Below are 17,924 nucleotides of genomic sequence, written 5' to 3' on the forward strand. Positions count from 1 at the left end.
ATTTAAGTAAGTACAATAAATCCTCTATTGGTTTTGTGAATGCTCAGTATGGTTTGTAGGTAATTTGTCCATTAGGTTTTCTCTGCAGTAAATCACTGACAAGTCTGCAAAATCTGTTGAAAGAGTGAATGCATTCAGATAATAATAATGTGGTGGATTCAAATCAAGATTGATAGATATTCTGGATTTGCATGAGTTTGACATAATAAAGTTGGAATCAAGACAAGTTTGATATATATTCTGGATTTACATGAGTTTGACATATTAAGGTTGGATTCAAGACAGGCTTGATAGATATTCTGGATTTACATGAGTTTGACATATTAAGGTTGGATTCAAGACAAGTTTGATAGATATTCTGGATTTACATGAGTTTGACATATTAAGTTGGATTCAAGACAGGTTTGATAGATATTCTGGATTTACATGAGTCTGACATATTAAGGTTGGATTCAAGACAAGTTTGATAGATATTCTAGATTTACATGAGTTTGACATATTAAGGTTGGATTCAAGACAGGTTTGATAGATATTCTGGATTTACATGAGTTTGACATATTAAAGTTGGATTCAAGACAGGTTTGATAGATATTCTAGATTTACATGAGTTTGACATATTAAGATTGGATTCAAGACAGGTTTATAGATATTCTAGATTTACATGAGTTTGACATATTAAGGTTGGATTCAAGACAGGTTTGATAGATATTCAGGATTTACATGAGTTTGACATATTAAAGTTGGAATCAAGACAGGTTTGATAGATATTCTAGATTTACATGAGTCTGGCATATTAAGGTTGGAATTAGCTGAAGAAAATACACCTATGTAACTAAATTTGTAAAGCTTTTTTTCTTAGCAGATGTCAGTTCATTAACATGCAGTTTTGATTGCAGGATTAATACTTGTACAACATAAAATAATACGAAATGAATACACCCCTTGTAGGCAAAATAGCTTGCACAGAGCTAGTGTCTTATGTATTTTAAACAGGACCCTGATGTTAAATGTAATTTTATGCCAAACATGATTTTTCTGTGGTTTTCCAAGGTTAATTCATGACAGTGTGATTCTGAATGCATAAATCAGAGAATGTGTTCTTTTCATTTGATGAACAGCCAGAAGCAGCTCACCTAAAATTGGCTTTGGTTTCTTTCTCCAATCATGAATTTAATTACTATGAAATTGTTGCTTATCACAGAACCATGAAAATTGCTACCCATGAAAATAAATGAATTTACAACACTTGATTTATTTATTTATTAGAACACAGAACAACAGTTGATACACATTCTATACCACTGATGATCATTTGATACTTTGCAGACTCTCTTATATCAGTATTTTCCATTTCTTTTGATAGGAGTTTAATTCCCCGCGAGCTGGCAATAAACTTCCTTCAAAGACAGTTCAGCATCAGCAGCAGGAGAAACCAGCCAAACCCAAACGCAGATTCAAATACAAGGTTACATGTCTGCAACATTATTATAATGCTAATAGCCAGCAATTATTGTTTGTGTTTCCAGTCCTTTTCTGATATTATTTACATTTATAGTGTTACAATGTTGTCACCTTTCAGTTTGGACAGAATGGCCATGGTGTTATCGATTTTTAAGGGGGCCCTGAGTGGTCTAAAGTGCTCACCATTATGGATCATTGCCATCTCACCTCTGTCTGCATAGGTTCGAGTCTCAGATTTGGCCTATGTGGGTGTGTGAGAAAGCTTGCCAGTAGCTTCTCGTGGGTCGGTGGTTCTTTCCAGAGTTTTTCCGGGTTCTTCCTCCACCATTAATACTGGTTGCCATTTATAGCCTATCTTGTGCTGAAAAATGGCATTAAACCCCACAACAGCAACAACAACAACCTATTTTTAGGCAAAAGGATCACAGACTTTAGGTAAAAATCACATCAAATTATGACTTTGGTTTAGGTAATATTGGACCACATCTCCTGATGTCTGCTGCATATATAACATCTGACAGCATCGCTTACATAAGTAATCTAAGGATCTCATTGTTTTCCCAGACATGGAAATTGGCCAAAGTTACCCCCATTCACAAGTCTGGCAGCAAAGATGTCAATAACTACAGACCCATATCTCTCTTACCAACTCTGTCCAAACTACTCGATAAACATGTTCATGAAAATCTTTTGATATACCTATTAAACTATAACTTAATTCAATAAAACCAATCAAGGTTTAGATTAAACCACTCTAGTGAGACAGCTTTGGTCATAATGATAGTTAGATGGAGTATTGCCTTAGATCAAGAAAAATTAGTTGGATCCATACCCATTGATCATAGAAAAACTTTTGACCTTGTTGACTATGATATTCTTGTCAACAAATTGAGCTTTATGAATGTAACATTTCAATGAGCGATTGGTTTACATCATATCTAAAGATGAGAAAACAGTGTGTCAAAATAAATAGCAGTTTTTCTAATGAAGAAATACATGTGGAATACCACATATATCAATCCTAGGCCCACTCCTTATTCTCATTTCATTAATGATCTGCAGCTGAAAATAGGCAACTGTATTTAATCTACTGAAACATGCAGATGATTCCACACTATCAGATCTCAAATAGCTAAAATCAGATCTTGAGGTCTCCCTTCAAATAGCTGTACTTAGAATAGGTTCCTGCTCCATGCAAAATGGCATGAAAGTAAACACAGACAAGACTAAATTTTAATGATTACTAGCAATAAAAAGAAAGTAAAATTGGAAAATAACAACCGGAATCATAAGTCGAATTAAATTTGTCTACAAGTGGTTACCCATGACAGAATCCATGGAGTGATCATTGACATCAATTTGCAATGGAATAAACATATTCAAGTCATATGTCATAATGTCAGTTTATGTATGTGGTTATTTAGCAAGATAAAGTCATATCTATAGACTAAAGTAGTATCTTACAAATGCTATATACAACCATACCTAGACTACTGTCATGTTATCTGGGAAACACTTCTGACAAAAATATTTACAAATTATTTTGCTTGCAAGAAAGAGCTTGGAGACTCATCTTCGATAATGCTGAAAACATCCCAAATGCAATGAATGATATTAAAATGCTAACAGTAAATGGACAAATAGTTTTGAGAAAGGCTAGACTTATGCATAAAGTTTCAAACAATATGGCCCCATTGTGTATCAATGAACTGTTTCATGCTAGAAAACAAGGCAACACTGATCTAAAATCAATTTTAGCTAACCACCTTTCCATCCCAAATCCAAATAAAGAACTCTTTAAGAAAAGATTTTTAAATATTCAGGCTCACTAATTTTGAATGGAATCCCAAAGGAAATTAGAGTAAGTAAAAATATAAATGCATTTAATTCTAATCTAATTAAACAGATGAAAAGTGGAACATGTTTGATTTGACAAATGCATAACAACTTAAAGTGTAAATGCACTAACCTTTCACTTTGTCATCTCACTAGTTTTGTACTGTATATACACAATGTACCTAGTTGGAACATGTTCATTGAAATTTTCTACTTATTATATCCGTATATAAAATATAGCTTATTATCAGTGTTGTGTGTTTGTGTGTGTGTGTGTATGTGTACATGTACTTTGAATTTAAATATGCATATAACAGATGGCGACAAGGAGGATTAGTTCCATCCAACTAATTGTGTCACACTCTTTAAATAATGTCACTATTATTATTATTATTATTATTATTATAAGTGTGTCATCTTTGCTTAACTGTTATATCCACGATACTTTCATAAATACATGTTTTGCAACACTGCAGTCCTGGTTGCAATTCTGGAGATGGGACGTGCAATAGTTAGTGGAAGCCAGGCCAAGTTTGTGTTTTCCTAACATTAAGACCATTCAACCCAAGCCACTTTAAGTAGTTTATATGTCATGCAAATTTTTATCTATCTTTAGCCTCTCCATGTGACTGCAAACATGTCAGAAGCAGCCAGACAAGCTCAGGAGGAAGCTGAAGTTAAGGTAATTGTGTTGGACCTCATTCTTCATGTGACTTTTATAAACAAGAAATGCTATGTTCCATTACCAATGTTATTTTATGGTTTATTATAAACCTGTCTAAAGCTTGGCAAAGTTTTGGTATGATGTTGTATGTCCTGGCATCCATGCATCTGGCCCTTAACATTTCTTTTGTCTGACCACTGACCAATAACTTTGTAAAGATTTGGGAGATATTTACAAACTTTTCCAAGTATTTTTCATAACTAGACTGTGTTATGTACCTCAGCCATGCCCCTGTCTTGTAGTTACAGCAAGAAAAATTGTAATTTGTATGACTTGTATCTTTGTTTGGGATATAGTTGATAACTTTTGAACCATTAGAGATATTGAAATGAAATTTTATCCAGTATATATAGATGGTGTGTTGCATTACAGAACCACAACCCTTCCTCAAGGTCATTGTCATAGCAAGGAAAATGAAGTTCTTTTACTTGTATGCTTGTTTTGAGTATTACTTTTGTACAACAGAAGATATTTAAAGAGGCTTCAGCAAGTTGTATGTCATATATTTATAGTGTGTTAGATATCATAGCTATTGTTCAAGGAGTATCTCATAGTAAGAGTCGATGTTACTTTTTAATCCTTTTGAACCACTGAAGATATTATAATTAAACTTTGACCAGTTATATATTATGACTTAATAGTGTTTCACATATAAAAGCCATTCCCCATGCCTAAAGTTTAAGGTTGTGGCAAGCGAAAATAAAAATAAGTGACCTCTATCCATGTATGGGTATCACTTTTACACCAGGGAAGATGTTTTAATGAGTTTTGCCCTTTTATTTTTCTAGAGTTCACAGATAATGCAAGCCATTACCCCATATCTTAACAGAAGCTGTTACTTTTAAACCTCTAGAGATATTTTGATGAAACTTTATCCAGGTCCACACCTGCTTATACAGTAGTCAAATTCCTATGTCAAAGATCAAGGTCATTAGTAAGAAAAAGGTCATGAGATGGGCATATCATGTGCCTTTTGTGATAGTTTTGCTGTTTTTAAGTTTTCTGCATCTTTATTGTGGCATCTGATAGGCATATAACCTGTAATCTATGAGGAATATACAGGTAATATAGGTTGGCATATGAAAACAGTAAGTTAGTATGAGCAGGGGATGATATATAATTCAGATTAGTATCAAGTTAATTTGCATAGCTGATAAAACAATATAAATATATATATATATATATATATATATATATATATATATATATATATATATATATATATATATATATATATATATATATATATATATACATTGTAATAGGGATATAAAGTGTTATGGATATACTAAAGTGATTTAGGAGGATTTGTTGCCTTTGTTGAGAGACAAGTCATCCTAATCTCATATTCTGACAAATTACAACACAGCCTCAAGAAATTTAGGTCATATGATATCCATCAACTATGTCTGCTACTTAATAATAATATTGTCAGTCTGTCCATCTAGCTATCAAACAGTCATACTTATATATAGTAGTATCTAGCATATCAAGATTATTGCCATTGCCAGATAGGGCTATATGAAATTAGTACTTATGTATAGGGCTGTATGTAATTAGTACTTATATGTAGGGCTATATGAAATTAGTACTTATATATAGGGCTATTTGAAATTAGTACTTATATATAGGGCTGTATGAAATTAGTACTTATGTATAGAGCTGTATGAAATTAGTACTTATATATAGGGCTATATTAAATTAGTACTTACATATAGGGCTATATTAAATTAGTATTTACTTATAGGGCTGTATGATATTGGTACTTATATATAGGGCTGTATGAAATTGGTACTTATATATAGGGCTATATGAAATTAGTACTTATATATAGGGCTGTATGAAATTAGTACTTATGTATAGGGCTGTATGAAATTAGTACTTATATATAGGACTGTATGAAATAATTACTTATATATAGGGCTATATGAAATTAGTACTTATGTATAGGGCTATATGAAATTAGTACTTATATATTGGGCTATATGAAATTAGTAGTTATATATAGGGCTATATGAAATTAAGACTTATATATAGGGCTATATGAAATTAGTACTTATATATAGGGCTGTATGTAATTAGTACTTATATGTAGGGCTATATGAAATTAGTACTTATATATAGGGCTATTTGAAATTAGTACTTATATATAGGGCTGTATGAAATTAGTACTTATGTATAGAGCTGTATGAAATTAGTACTTATATATAGGGCTATATTAAATTAGTACTTACATATAGGGCTATATTAAATTAGTATTTACTTATAGGGCTGTATGATATTGGTACTTATATATAGGGCTGTATGAAATTGGTACTTATATATAGGGCTATATGAAATTAGTACTTATATATAGGGCTGTATGAAATTAGTACTTATGTATAGGGCTGTATGAAATTAGTACTTATATATAGGACTGTATGAAATAATTACTTACATATAGGGCTATATGAAATTAGTACTTATGTATAGGGCTATATGAAATTAGTACTTATATATTGGGCTATATGAAATTAGTAGTTATATATAGGGCTATATGAAATTAAGACTTATATATAGGGCTATATGAAATTAGTACTTATATATAGGGCTGTATGAAATTAATACTTATATATAGGGCTATAAGAAACTAGTACTTATATGAAGAGCTATATGAAATTAGTACTTATTTATAGGGCTAAATGAAATTATTACTTATATATAGGGCTATATGAAATAAGTACTTGTATATATGGCTATATGAAATAAGTACTTATATATAGGGCAATATGAAATAAGTACTTATATATAGGGCTGTATGAAATTAGTACTTATATATAGGGTTATAGGAAATCAGTACTTATACATAGGACTATATGAAATTAGTACTTATATATTGGGCTGTATCCAAATAAGTTCAGCATGAACTTCATGTGTTAGGCCTGCTTTGTTTCAGGCTGTAACAAAGATTGGCAACCATCTTCCAGACCTGTATCATGGCTGGCAACGGAAAAAACGACTGAGGAAAGTCTGCATTGATGAGATGCACTCAAGAATTCAGGTTGGTGGGGAACAAAATGAATCTCAAGTCCAGTAAACTGATACACTGCATTTAGTATCTTCTTCAGATTGATACACTGTATTTAGTACCTTCTACATTTTCATGTGCTGTATTTAGTATCTTTTATAGTAAAATAACACCATATATTATCCATTATATTATTTGGAATACAATTTTAATTATCTTGAGACTAAATAAAAGAATATTTAACCTCTAAAGAAAATCACAGCCCCTTTCCCCCTAAAAAAAATGAAATGACCAGTACCTTATACTAGATGAATTTGTTATGTGTATTTTAATTGTTTAGAAGTTATTTGTTAATAAAGTGAGATGATTATGCCTACACAGGTTAGAGCTGATACTGTCAAATCCATCAGGCTGACATTAGAGAGCCTATTTATAAAAATAGGAAATGTTGATACAGATGCTTTTAATTTTCTAGATACTCTATTGATACAATAGGCAGGGAAACTTTGAGTGGGATGCCAACACCAATGCAAGATATTTTTCAAAGAGGGCCAGTAAACATAAAACACACTCAGCAAGAGAAAATATTTATTGGAGTTAAGAAGTTCAGACACAAAATGAATAAACTTCTGAAATTTTAGGATGATTCAGTCTTACAAGAGAATATGTAGACCCAGCACATAGACATATGCTTGTAAATAACTGAAACATGGCATGCTTTTGGGGTTTTTTTTCTTTTTTTTAATCAGAATTTTTTCCCCAAAATTGAATCTGGCCCAAGTGTTTCATAACATTCCATTTTGACTCCCTGTTGGCATACATGACAAGTGTCAAACATGTGATTCAAGGATCATAAATATAATTAAATTTGTAATATTCACCACCAATTTGTGAAACAACTGTTTTGTTAAAAAAAGATAATTTTTTTAAAACTATTTTGTTATGATTAATGAAAACACACTATTAATATCATTAAAGTCATAATAAGATTCTCTTTGGAATTTTGATACATTCATTATAACTGGAATCTAATGACTTACCTCAAGGTAGATTAGTTCTGTAATTAATTGAGTTACCATCTCTAAATAAAGTCTTTATTATTATTATTATTATTATTATTATTATTACCAGTTTAGTGAAAAAGTACTGAGGTAGGTACCACCAGAAAAATACCATGGTAAACCAGTATATTGGTAATACTATGCATTTCTGGTGTTTATCCACTTTTAAATATGGCCAACATTGCTTAAAATTGAAAACTTTGAAATTACTTATTTTAAGAAGCTGCTCAACAGAATTTCACCAAATTTGACAGGAAAAGTCCTAATTGAAAGGTATTTAAACTTTTTTAGAAATGACGCCAATCTGCTATCCAATTTAGCCATCCTTATTAAAAATATTTAAAAGAAAATTATTTTATCTGAACATGCTGCTGAACAAAATCTGGCCAACCTTGACATAAAGGTGTTTTAATATTGGACAAATGATAATGATGTGTCATCAAATAGAGAATGAAAAACAAAATGATAAAAAAAATGTGGAAAAAATCTTATTTTCTTGACAAATGCAATTAATAATGTGAAAGTAATTTTTGCAGAAAGCATCTTTCTAATCTAGATTTCTTGGTGCAGATACCATCATCTATAGATCTCTATGCAGATGACACAACATTGTCAGACATCCAAAACACAAAGCATGAGCTCAAAATTTCTTTATAGAATGCACTAAACAAACTGGAAAATTGGTGCACATGTAATGGTATGGTGGTAAATACTGGTAAAACTAAAATATTACTTATCTCAACATGGCAAAGAAGGACAAATCTTGATAGTGATGAACTATGTCTGACATGGAAGGATACAATTCTGCAAATGGTCTGTCATAATAAACTACTTGGTGTTCTGGTAGATAATAACCTATCATGGACTGAACATATCAAACATATCAGTAAAAATGTCAATTCAAGTTTATGGCTTCTCAGTAGGATAAGACATTTTCTCCCTGAAAGGCACAGAAAACTATTTTATAACAGTTACATACAACCCTATTTGGACAACTGTAGTACAGTATGGGATAATTCAAATGATAAAAACATAGCAAAGCTGGCACATCTTCAAAAAAGAGCATTTGGGCTAATATCAATCCAGGAAGAAAGCAAGGAAAGTTTAGCTGGTAGGTTAAAAATATTACCTGTTAAAAACCGAATCTGTTTGAGAAAAGCCAAATTAATGTACAGGATATCTCATAATAGTGCTCCTGAATATTTACAATCACTATTCCAGTATAGGCTACCTGGTAATGCTCCCCACCTGTGATCCATGTCTACCAAACAGTATAAAATTCCCAAACCAAATAAGGAGTTATTTAGAAAAGTTTCCAATACTCTGGAACTCTGCTCTGGAATAGAATTCCAGTTGAGATTAGAAATGCCCACTCTGTTTCCTTCTTCCAAACCCAATATATCCAGTGGCTTCAGAGATGCAGCTTAAATAAATAAATTCCTTTGTATGAGGGCCTCAAGGTAGATTAGTTCTTAGCTAATTGTGTTACCCTCTTTAAATAAGGTGATTATTATTATTATTATTATAGGTAGCTGAGTGATATATGTTGCCCAATATTATTCCCCTGAGTGCATCTATGGCATCAAGGACACTTTTTAAAATTAATTTTAAAAAATTTCTATACTTTGATAAAGCCTTACCTGATTCAGTTCATATTTAGGATATTACATCATCATATTCATACATATCGCATTGTACTTTTTCTTGGTTTATGTCCTTGGATGGGGCCATTCAGTCAATAATTGTTTATTTTGTTAGCATTTTCTTTTACATAAACTATATTTCATACTTTTCAGTACTTATTCATTCTCTTTAAGGCATTTTTTGAATATGTATACCTGTCTTGAAAGACCACTGCTATGTGAGACCGCCTGTCATGAGAGACCATATTCTCAGTGCTTAAATTTAGTGATTATATAGTGTGTGGTCTTTCAAGACAGGTTCTACTACCATATTTTATTGCAGAAGTGAAAAAGCAAACTGACTTTTGTACACAGGTAACTTCTGTAAAACAAGTTCACCTTTCAGAATTGGTTTTTGAACAAATACCATGCACTAATTATTATTATTATTATTATTATTATTATTATTATTATTATTATTATTATTACCAGTGTAATTTTTATGTGCAATATTCAACAAAATTAGAAAATATGCATATACATGTATTTTCTTTTTTCCCAAAGATAAGAAATGTTTGTACCTTGATTCTCATGATATTCCTTTATATGAAAAATGCTTTCCTCATCATGCAAATGTTTACTTTGCCTAGGCTTAGCAGTCACTTTGCCAACATAAAGCAGGGAGATTTATATATGAAATTGGGGGTCGTGATTAGAATGGCTTTTGAGACCTGGTGACCACTATATAAAGTTGATTGTTCAGACAAAATTGACTGGACTTGTATTACTTCCTGTAGCATTCCTACCCTTGGATCATGCTCAAGGAGGAAGGTACAATAGCTTATTTGCTACATTGTCTGACTTGTAATCCAGAGATCTTGAGTTTGATACCTGCCCTGGCCAGCCTGGCTTGGCTGATCAATATGCCTTTGGGAAAGGTACTTTACACATCCATTTTGTTGGCATAATATTGAAAAAATGGATTGCAAGTGCTATTAACAACCAACCAATAAACCAATATCATATACCTGGTTTGGGGCCATGGAGTTATGCCCTGATATATGAACAGCTCATTTTGTTTTGGACTGGGGGGAGGAGATAGCATGTGTTTCTTTAGTATATTTTTGTTTTTAGAACTATATGAATTCATAGTTTTATTGTTTGTAATGTTTAAATTTACAGAATCCAACTTTGTCAATAGTGTTGGGTTCTTGTATTGTGAGATGTTGGAATGCTATGGTAATTGCCTTTCTGTTTGTTCAATTGTCCTAAGTTGTGTCTACACATTTTGAACTGTGATTAGTTCGGTAGGTTTAGTTACAAAGCATTCCAACTTGTTCACCCTGAGGTTACAGAGCTGTAAAACAGATACTTGAAGACACACCTATTCATGATCCATACTGTAATTTTTGCTTACCTGAAAAATTTCTACACTTGCATGTATGTAATAAGTGGAATGCAATATTGCTCTCTAAAAGTATCATCTTTTTTTATTAATTTTTTTTTCTCATTTACATATCATAAAATCATGGAATATTTTACATTTCAGTTGAACATTATCCAGGGCCTGAGTTGCTTTTCCGTTTTCCTCCAGAAGCTTGAAAATAAGGAGACAATGACAGGTCAAGCTGATCGAATATATAGGTAATGTCACCAACATTGAGACAAACTTGGGCAAACTGATTTATGAGAAATTCTTTTCATAACAAATATTGGTTTTATTTTACCAATTATGTCCTCTTACTCCATGAACCAAATTGTGTTAAAATATGCGTCTTATAATGGTTACAGAAACCTCATTATAAACAGATTTTGAGTATGCATAATTGTACCATATCATCTCATGATTAAACATTAATTTTACACATCATTTCATGAGTACACACCATATCATCTCATGAGTATAGATAATTTATCCCATATCATCTCAAAAGTACATATAATTATAGCAATATAATCTCATCGGTACATATGATTGTGCCTATCATCTCATGAATAAATGAAATTGTACCATATCATCTCATGAGTAAATGAAATTGTGCCATATTATCTCATGAGTAAATGAAATTGTACCATATCTCATGAGTAAATGAAATTGTACCATATCATCCCATGAGTAAATGAAATTGTACCATATCATCTCATGAACACATATAATTGTTGAAGATGGCAAATATACAGTAGCTCTAATTACAGTTGTTCTGATTGGTCAGTGTGATTATTTGTCTACTGGCAATTCTTCTATTCCTTATAACACATGTATGTATTTTAGTTGGTAAATCTGAGTAGTCAGTATGACTATCTATCTATCTATCTATCTACCTATCTATCTATCTATCTATCTACCTACCTATCTATCTATCTATCTATCTATCTATCTATCTATCTATCTATCAGTTCTACTGTTTCTTACAATGCACGTATTGTAGTTGATAAATCTCATTGTAGTTTGCTATCTTTTTGATTGAGATTATGGTCTAACAATATCATGTTCTGTGGTATTGGCAAAACTTTTAAAAACATTACAGTTAAAATTACCATCACTTTGTAATCTTTGGACATTACAGTTCACATTATCATGTAATAATCTTTGGACATAACAATTCGTGTTATTATTTTGTTATTATCATTGGACATTACAGTTCACATTATCATGTTGTAATAATCTTTGGACATAACAAATCATGTTATTATTTTGTTATATTCTTTGGACATTCCAATTCACATTATCATCTTTTTTTAATCTTGGGACATTACGGTTCACATTATCATGTTGTAATAATCTTAGGGCATTACAGTTCATTACAATCATTTTATAATCTTGTAGCATTACAGTTCACATTACCATGTTGTTTTAATCTTGGAACATTACAGTTCACATTATGATGTTATAATCTTGGTGCATTACAGTTCACATTATCTCTTCTGGCAGGCTTTCAATATATTTTTTTACACTTAGACTTGTTTATCCTGATTTCAGCAGAAGCAGTTTATTTCAGACAGGAATGTTTTAATTGTGATTGAGAATGGGGTCTAAGATCCAACTTTTTATGACAAAATTAATCCAAACAACACGTCCCGGAGTACATTACAGAAATTGTGGTTTCTACATGATTCTTAATACGTCATTTAAGAACAGGGCATGTGAAAAACTGAAACATGTGTCCATTTTTTAAGTGATAAACAGAGAAAGATGGCCATTTTGAGAGCTACAGTGTATTTATATTAATCAGGCCATTGAACCAGCTTGTATGAAGTAGTATACAATTCTCTGAGCCATGATTCTTATATTTTGTTTACATTTTCAAGACTGGGTTTAGTAAAAAATAATTTGGATGAAACGATGATTGTGGGACAGGTTTGCAGAAATGAATGCAAATACACCAAGTTTTATTTTTTCTCAATGTTTAGTATTCTTTCACCAGTAAGAAATGCGGTGAAAATTACACTCTTAAATCTCTTTTGCTAACCATGGGTTAGAAATGTATAAATTTGAAGAAATCAGCCATAAAAATAGTGTCTACTTTTAGAAATATTTGCAAATTAAATAATACACTGTAATGATTCATTTTTATTGAGAGTAATGGCAAGTATTCTCAAAATTAGTTTTGGATGTAATAATTATATATCTGTTTTTGATGTATTAATTATATATATTTTTTGTTTTAATTATATATATGTTCAAATAAATTTTGTTTCTTAAGTTATTCTTTTGGCTTATGACAGATTATGTAAAAATATAAAAAATTCAATGTATCCTCTTTGAAAACATAGCTTTCAGAAATTGTATTCTGTTCAACAGTGAATTTGTTTGTTTTCATGCATGGTATTATAAAATCATCCAGTTTAATTTCCTGGAATTCAAAGTGAGAAATGTCATTTCTAACATTTGATGACTTATTACAAATTTAAGTGATATGTAGATATCAGTATCTACTCACGTTGTAAAAATTTGATTTCAGGACTTTGAGTTTAAGAATAAAAAAATGTATAATTCATTTTAGAACCTCTTTTACTATTCCACTGCAATTTTTAATTGAAAAAGAAAATGTCTGCATATCTTTCCGTTACATATTTTCTTTAGTTTAAAGGTTTTAAAAGCCAGGTCAATAATTATTTTCTAACAAGTATAATTATTTGATATCTAAATGGGCAAGACATTTTCCTCAAATTAAACCATATCTGGTTTCATATTAAGAACACACAGTTGCGTGTAATAATGCAGGAAGATTGAATTTTAATTTTCTTTAACCTAGACTTACTTTCAGTCTCTATGTTTTCTTTTTATCCATCCATCTATCACACGTTTATATCTACTATTTAGTTTTATAGTTATTTTAAATCAAAGGATTAAACTTGCTTGATAATACCTGTATGTCATCAGTAAAAAGTACACCAGATAGGGGGTCAAGTTTTCAAAGTCAAGGTCAGGGCTAAATATTTTATTTTTCATCAAACTCTGCTTCAGCTTTATAATTGTATAGCCATTTAAGATTAAGCAATGAAACCAGGAAACTTGTGAATTGTCTCTAGAAGGTGTGTTGCATACAATTTTAGGGTTCTTATCTTCAGGATCAAGGTGCAGCATTTTTATGTTTTGCATCATACTTTCTTTTTCACTTTGTAACTTGAGAGCTGTTTGAGATTAAGGGATGCAGCTTGCTATTTACTTATATGACATCGTTAACAGCTATTTTGTGTACCACATTGGAGGTATTATCTTCAAGGTCAGTGTTTCTGTTTTGTATCATACAAGTTGTTGAGGTACAGAGATGAACCTTTCTCATTTTGATGACATCTCATGTATTATAGACATGGATTTATCTTTAAGGTCAAGGTCACTGATACATATTTTTGTTTCCCCTATTTCTATACTTTTCTGTTAATGCCTTTTAAGATATGGTAATGAAGCATGGCTGTTTGCCATGTCTGCCTAGTAAGAGTACAGATCTGTCTTAAAGGTTATAGATTACATTTTGGGGATTTTTTTAACCTCACCATCATAGGTAGGGGAGAAATAATTCACCAGATTTGTATGTTTATAGCACAAATTTCTTGGATCCTGAGTGGTTCACATTTGAGACTGCAGGGACATTAGTAATGACATGGGAGGGTGCCACATCTCGTCAGTCTATCCACATTTCTGAATCTCGGCATCAGGAGAGGAAGGATCAAAAAAATGATGACAAAACAAAGCTAGATGAGATGGCAGACAGTGAAAGACAGCAGACACAATTGTCACGAAAGAGGGGCATCACCGCAGAAGCATTGGACCTTGCTGGGCTGAAGGAGAGGACTCGTACCAGTACAAGTGGAATTGAAATAGCAGCAGCTCTTACCACAGGTTTGTAAATTATGCTGTATATATAATAGATGCTACACTTGTTTTCTTTAAAGTTGTTTAACTTTTTATTTATGTACAAAAAGTATTTGAAAAAATGGAGTGTTAGAATTTGTTACAAAGCTTAATTTCTGTAAGTTTATTAATGAATCTTTTACAAAATAATTTTGTTCATTATATCTTAGACTTTAAGGAGACAAATAATCAGTTCAGGGTATTCTGGGAAATATATTTTTATCAAATAATGTAGCTTAAAATAAATTCTGATACTGTAAAGTTTATAATAGAAGTTCTGGTCATTTAGACTTGTTTTTCATATTCTGCATTATGTCAAAATGATAAGTTTACCTTAAATTTAACTTTCAAATTATGCTCATATGTTTGTTTTAATTGGTCCTTAGGTGAACATGGTGTTAAGCAACACTGAGTTCTACTTTGCCTTTAGATCTGCTTTTCTCTGTCTCACAGGGATTTCCATTTAAAATCTGAAGATCTGGAAATTTATATGTCAGTGCAATCTATATCATTTAAAATACATAGGTGTCCCGCCACCTCCACTGTTTGCTATGCCATCTGAGGTGGAGGACACACCCCGTACCTACCGATCAGATGTATCAACAGCCAGAGGGCAAGGGAAGCAAAAGACCCAAGACATATCCCAATCTCAGGAGGAAAATATCCACCTCACATCCTCAGACACTGTGGAGTACATCAAAAAGACATTTGCCTACCTCCAGAGAGCTATTGTAAGCTTTCTTTTGCTTTGTTGTTATAAAATGATGATGAAGATTTGTGTCTTTTACAGTATAGTGGCTCATAAGACCATTTAATCCAAATTTTTTTATGGCATCAATTGGATAAGAGTACATGATTCCCCATTAATAGTACATCAGGCCATCACAAGTTAATATACAATTTACTAATGACATTACCAGTGTAATATGGATTGACTGCACTGGTCAACAGTGAAATCATTACTGACTTGAAAAGGCCCTAATCTGTAGTATTTTGGTGTGCCGAACACGAATATAACCGTGAAAAATTTGTATTGGCTCTCGTTTTGAAGATATTCATATACCTCATTTTCTATGTTTCACTGTGTAAATTTCTCCAGTAGGACTGCAGCAACATCCGGAATAATGATGTAACATTGCATAATACCATCATGCTCACATCATCCACAGTTGATTGCATCATTTTCTGATGCAATGCAATACTAATGCCATGCGGCTGCTGAAGTAAGTTGATGTCAGCAGTGTACTATACATGTGTAGGCCTATTATACTAATGCCAGGCGGCTGCTGAAGCTGACGTAAGCAGTGTACTATATAAAGCCCAATCAGATAGGTTCAGCATTTAAAATATTTTAGACGTTGTGCGAGACAGTTCAAGCTACTGTTACATAAAACTTATTATTTTATCCATTTACGTACAATAAAGAACAGTGATGCCTCGAAAGTGTGTTAATACCGCGGACAATTTTTGCTATATTTGTGGGGAAGTGACATTTGCCAACCAGAAGAAAAGTATCAATTCTCAAGTGAAGAAGGCATATCATCTTCGGATGCAAGGTTGGTGACCAAGACAAGCCTTGGGCTCCGCATATATGCTGTGCTACATGTACAACACAGCTTTCACAGTGGTTGAATTGCAAAAGGTCATCAATGCCGTTTGCAGTCCCAATGGTGTGGAGAGAGCCAAGCAACCACCTAAATGACTGTTACTTCTGCTTGGTTCCTCCTCTTTCCGGCGGAATAACGAAGCGAAAGAAGTCGAGAATAGTCTACCCAAACATTCTGTCTGCATTGAGACCAGTTCCACATGGTGAGGGACTTCCTATTCCAGAACCTCCAGCAGAATATTCTCTTGATTCATCTGACGAAGACAAAGGTGAGTTGACCTGTTCTTCTCCTGGTCCATCAGCATGCAGTGATCCAGATTTTCACTGTGGTGCATCATCAACCCTACACAGAATAACACAGGAAGAACTAAATGACCTGATTCGTGATTTGGACTTATCAAAGAACAAGGCAGAATTGCTAGGATCAAGACTCCAACAATGGAATCTTCTAGAAGAAGATGTCACAATTACTGCATATCGAAAGCGCCACCAGCAATTGGAGCCTTTCTTCAGAAAGGAAAGTAATCTGATATTCTGTTCCGATATTGAGGGCCTCATGAATGCTTTAAAAATCACTCATGACCCACAAGAATGGAGACTATTTGTGGACTCTTCGAAACTGAGTCTCAAGGCTGTGCTTTTGCACAATGGAAACATTCTTCCATCTATTCCAGTAGCGTATGCTGTCCACATGAAAGAGACATACGATAACTTAAGGCAGCTACTGAATTCCATTGAGTATAACAAGTACAGCTGGCACCTCTGTGGTGATTTGAAGGTAGTTGCCCTTTTAATGGGACTGCAGCAAGGATATACAAAATACGTGTGTTTCTTATGCGAGTGGGATAGCCGAGCAAGGGAAATGCACTACATGAGGAAGGAATGGACTCACAGGCAGAATGTAGCCATTGGAGAGAAGAATATCCAACACCCAGCTCTGGTTGAGGCTCAGAAAATCTTGCTACCACCCCTTCACATCAAACTAGGTTTGATGAAGAACTTCGTGAAAGCCATTGACCGGACTTTGCCAGCATTCCGATACCTGCATGAAAAATTCCCTCGACTCAGCGAAGCAAAGATTAAAGAGGGAGTTTTTGTGGGTCCTCAGATTCGAGAGCTTTTCAAAGATGACCGGTTCAACAACTTGCTGGAAGGTGACGCGAAACAAGCATGGAATGCTTTTCGCCTAGTTTCTACAAACTTCCTCGGAAATGTTAGGGCAGAAAACTATAAGGAACTAGTAGAAGACAT

General features: G+C 32.7%; 1 protein-coding gene across 3 annotated transcripts in view; it reads left to right on the top strand.

The window, feature by feature from the left end:
* Nucleotides 1–17,924, top strand: part of LOC149788472 (cilia- and flagella-associated protein 54-like) — a 255,451-nt gene that overhangs the window by 115,018 nt on the left and 122,509 nt on the right. For all 3 annotated transcript variants that reach the window (XM_089974455.1, XM_089974456.1, XM_089974457.1), the window contains 6 exons: nt 1,364–1,465; nt 3,914–3,979; nt 6,957–7,061; nt 11,261–11,355; nt 14,757–15,055; nt 15,593–15,798. In XM_089974455.1, the coding sequence (XP_089830581.1) occupies nt 1,364–1,465; nt 3,914–3,979; nt 6,957–7,061; nt 11,261–11,355; nt 14,757–15,055; nt 15,593–15,798 (873 nt within the window). The remainder of the gene's footprint in view (nt 1–1,363; nt 1,466–3,913; nt 3,980–6,956; nt 7,062–11,260; nt 11,356–14,756; nt 15,056–15,592; nt 15,799–17,924) is intronic.

This window comes from Sinohyriopsis cumingii, chromosome 11 (genome assembly GCF_028554795.1).
Source record: "Sinohyriopsis cumingii isolate HCF-2022 chromosome 11, ASM2855479v2, whole genome shotgun sequence".
Classification (NCBI taxonomy): Eukaryota; Metazoa; Mollusca; class Bivalvia; order Unionida; family Unionidae; genus Sinohyriopsis; species Sinohyriopsis cumingii.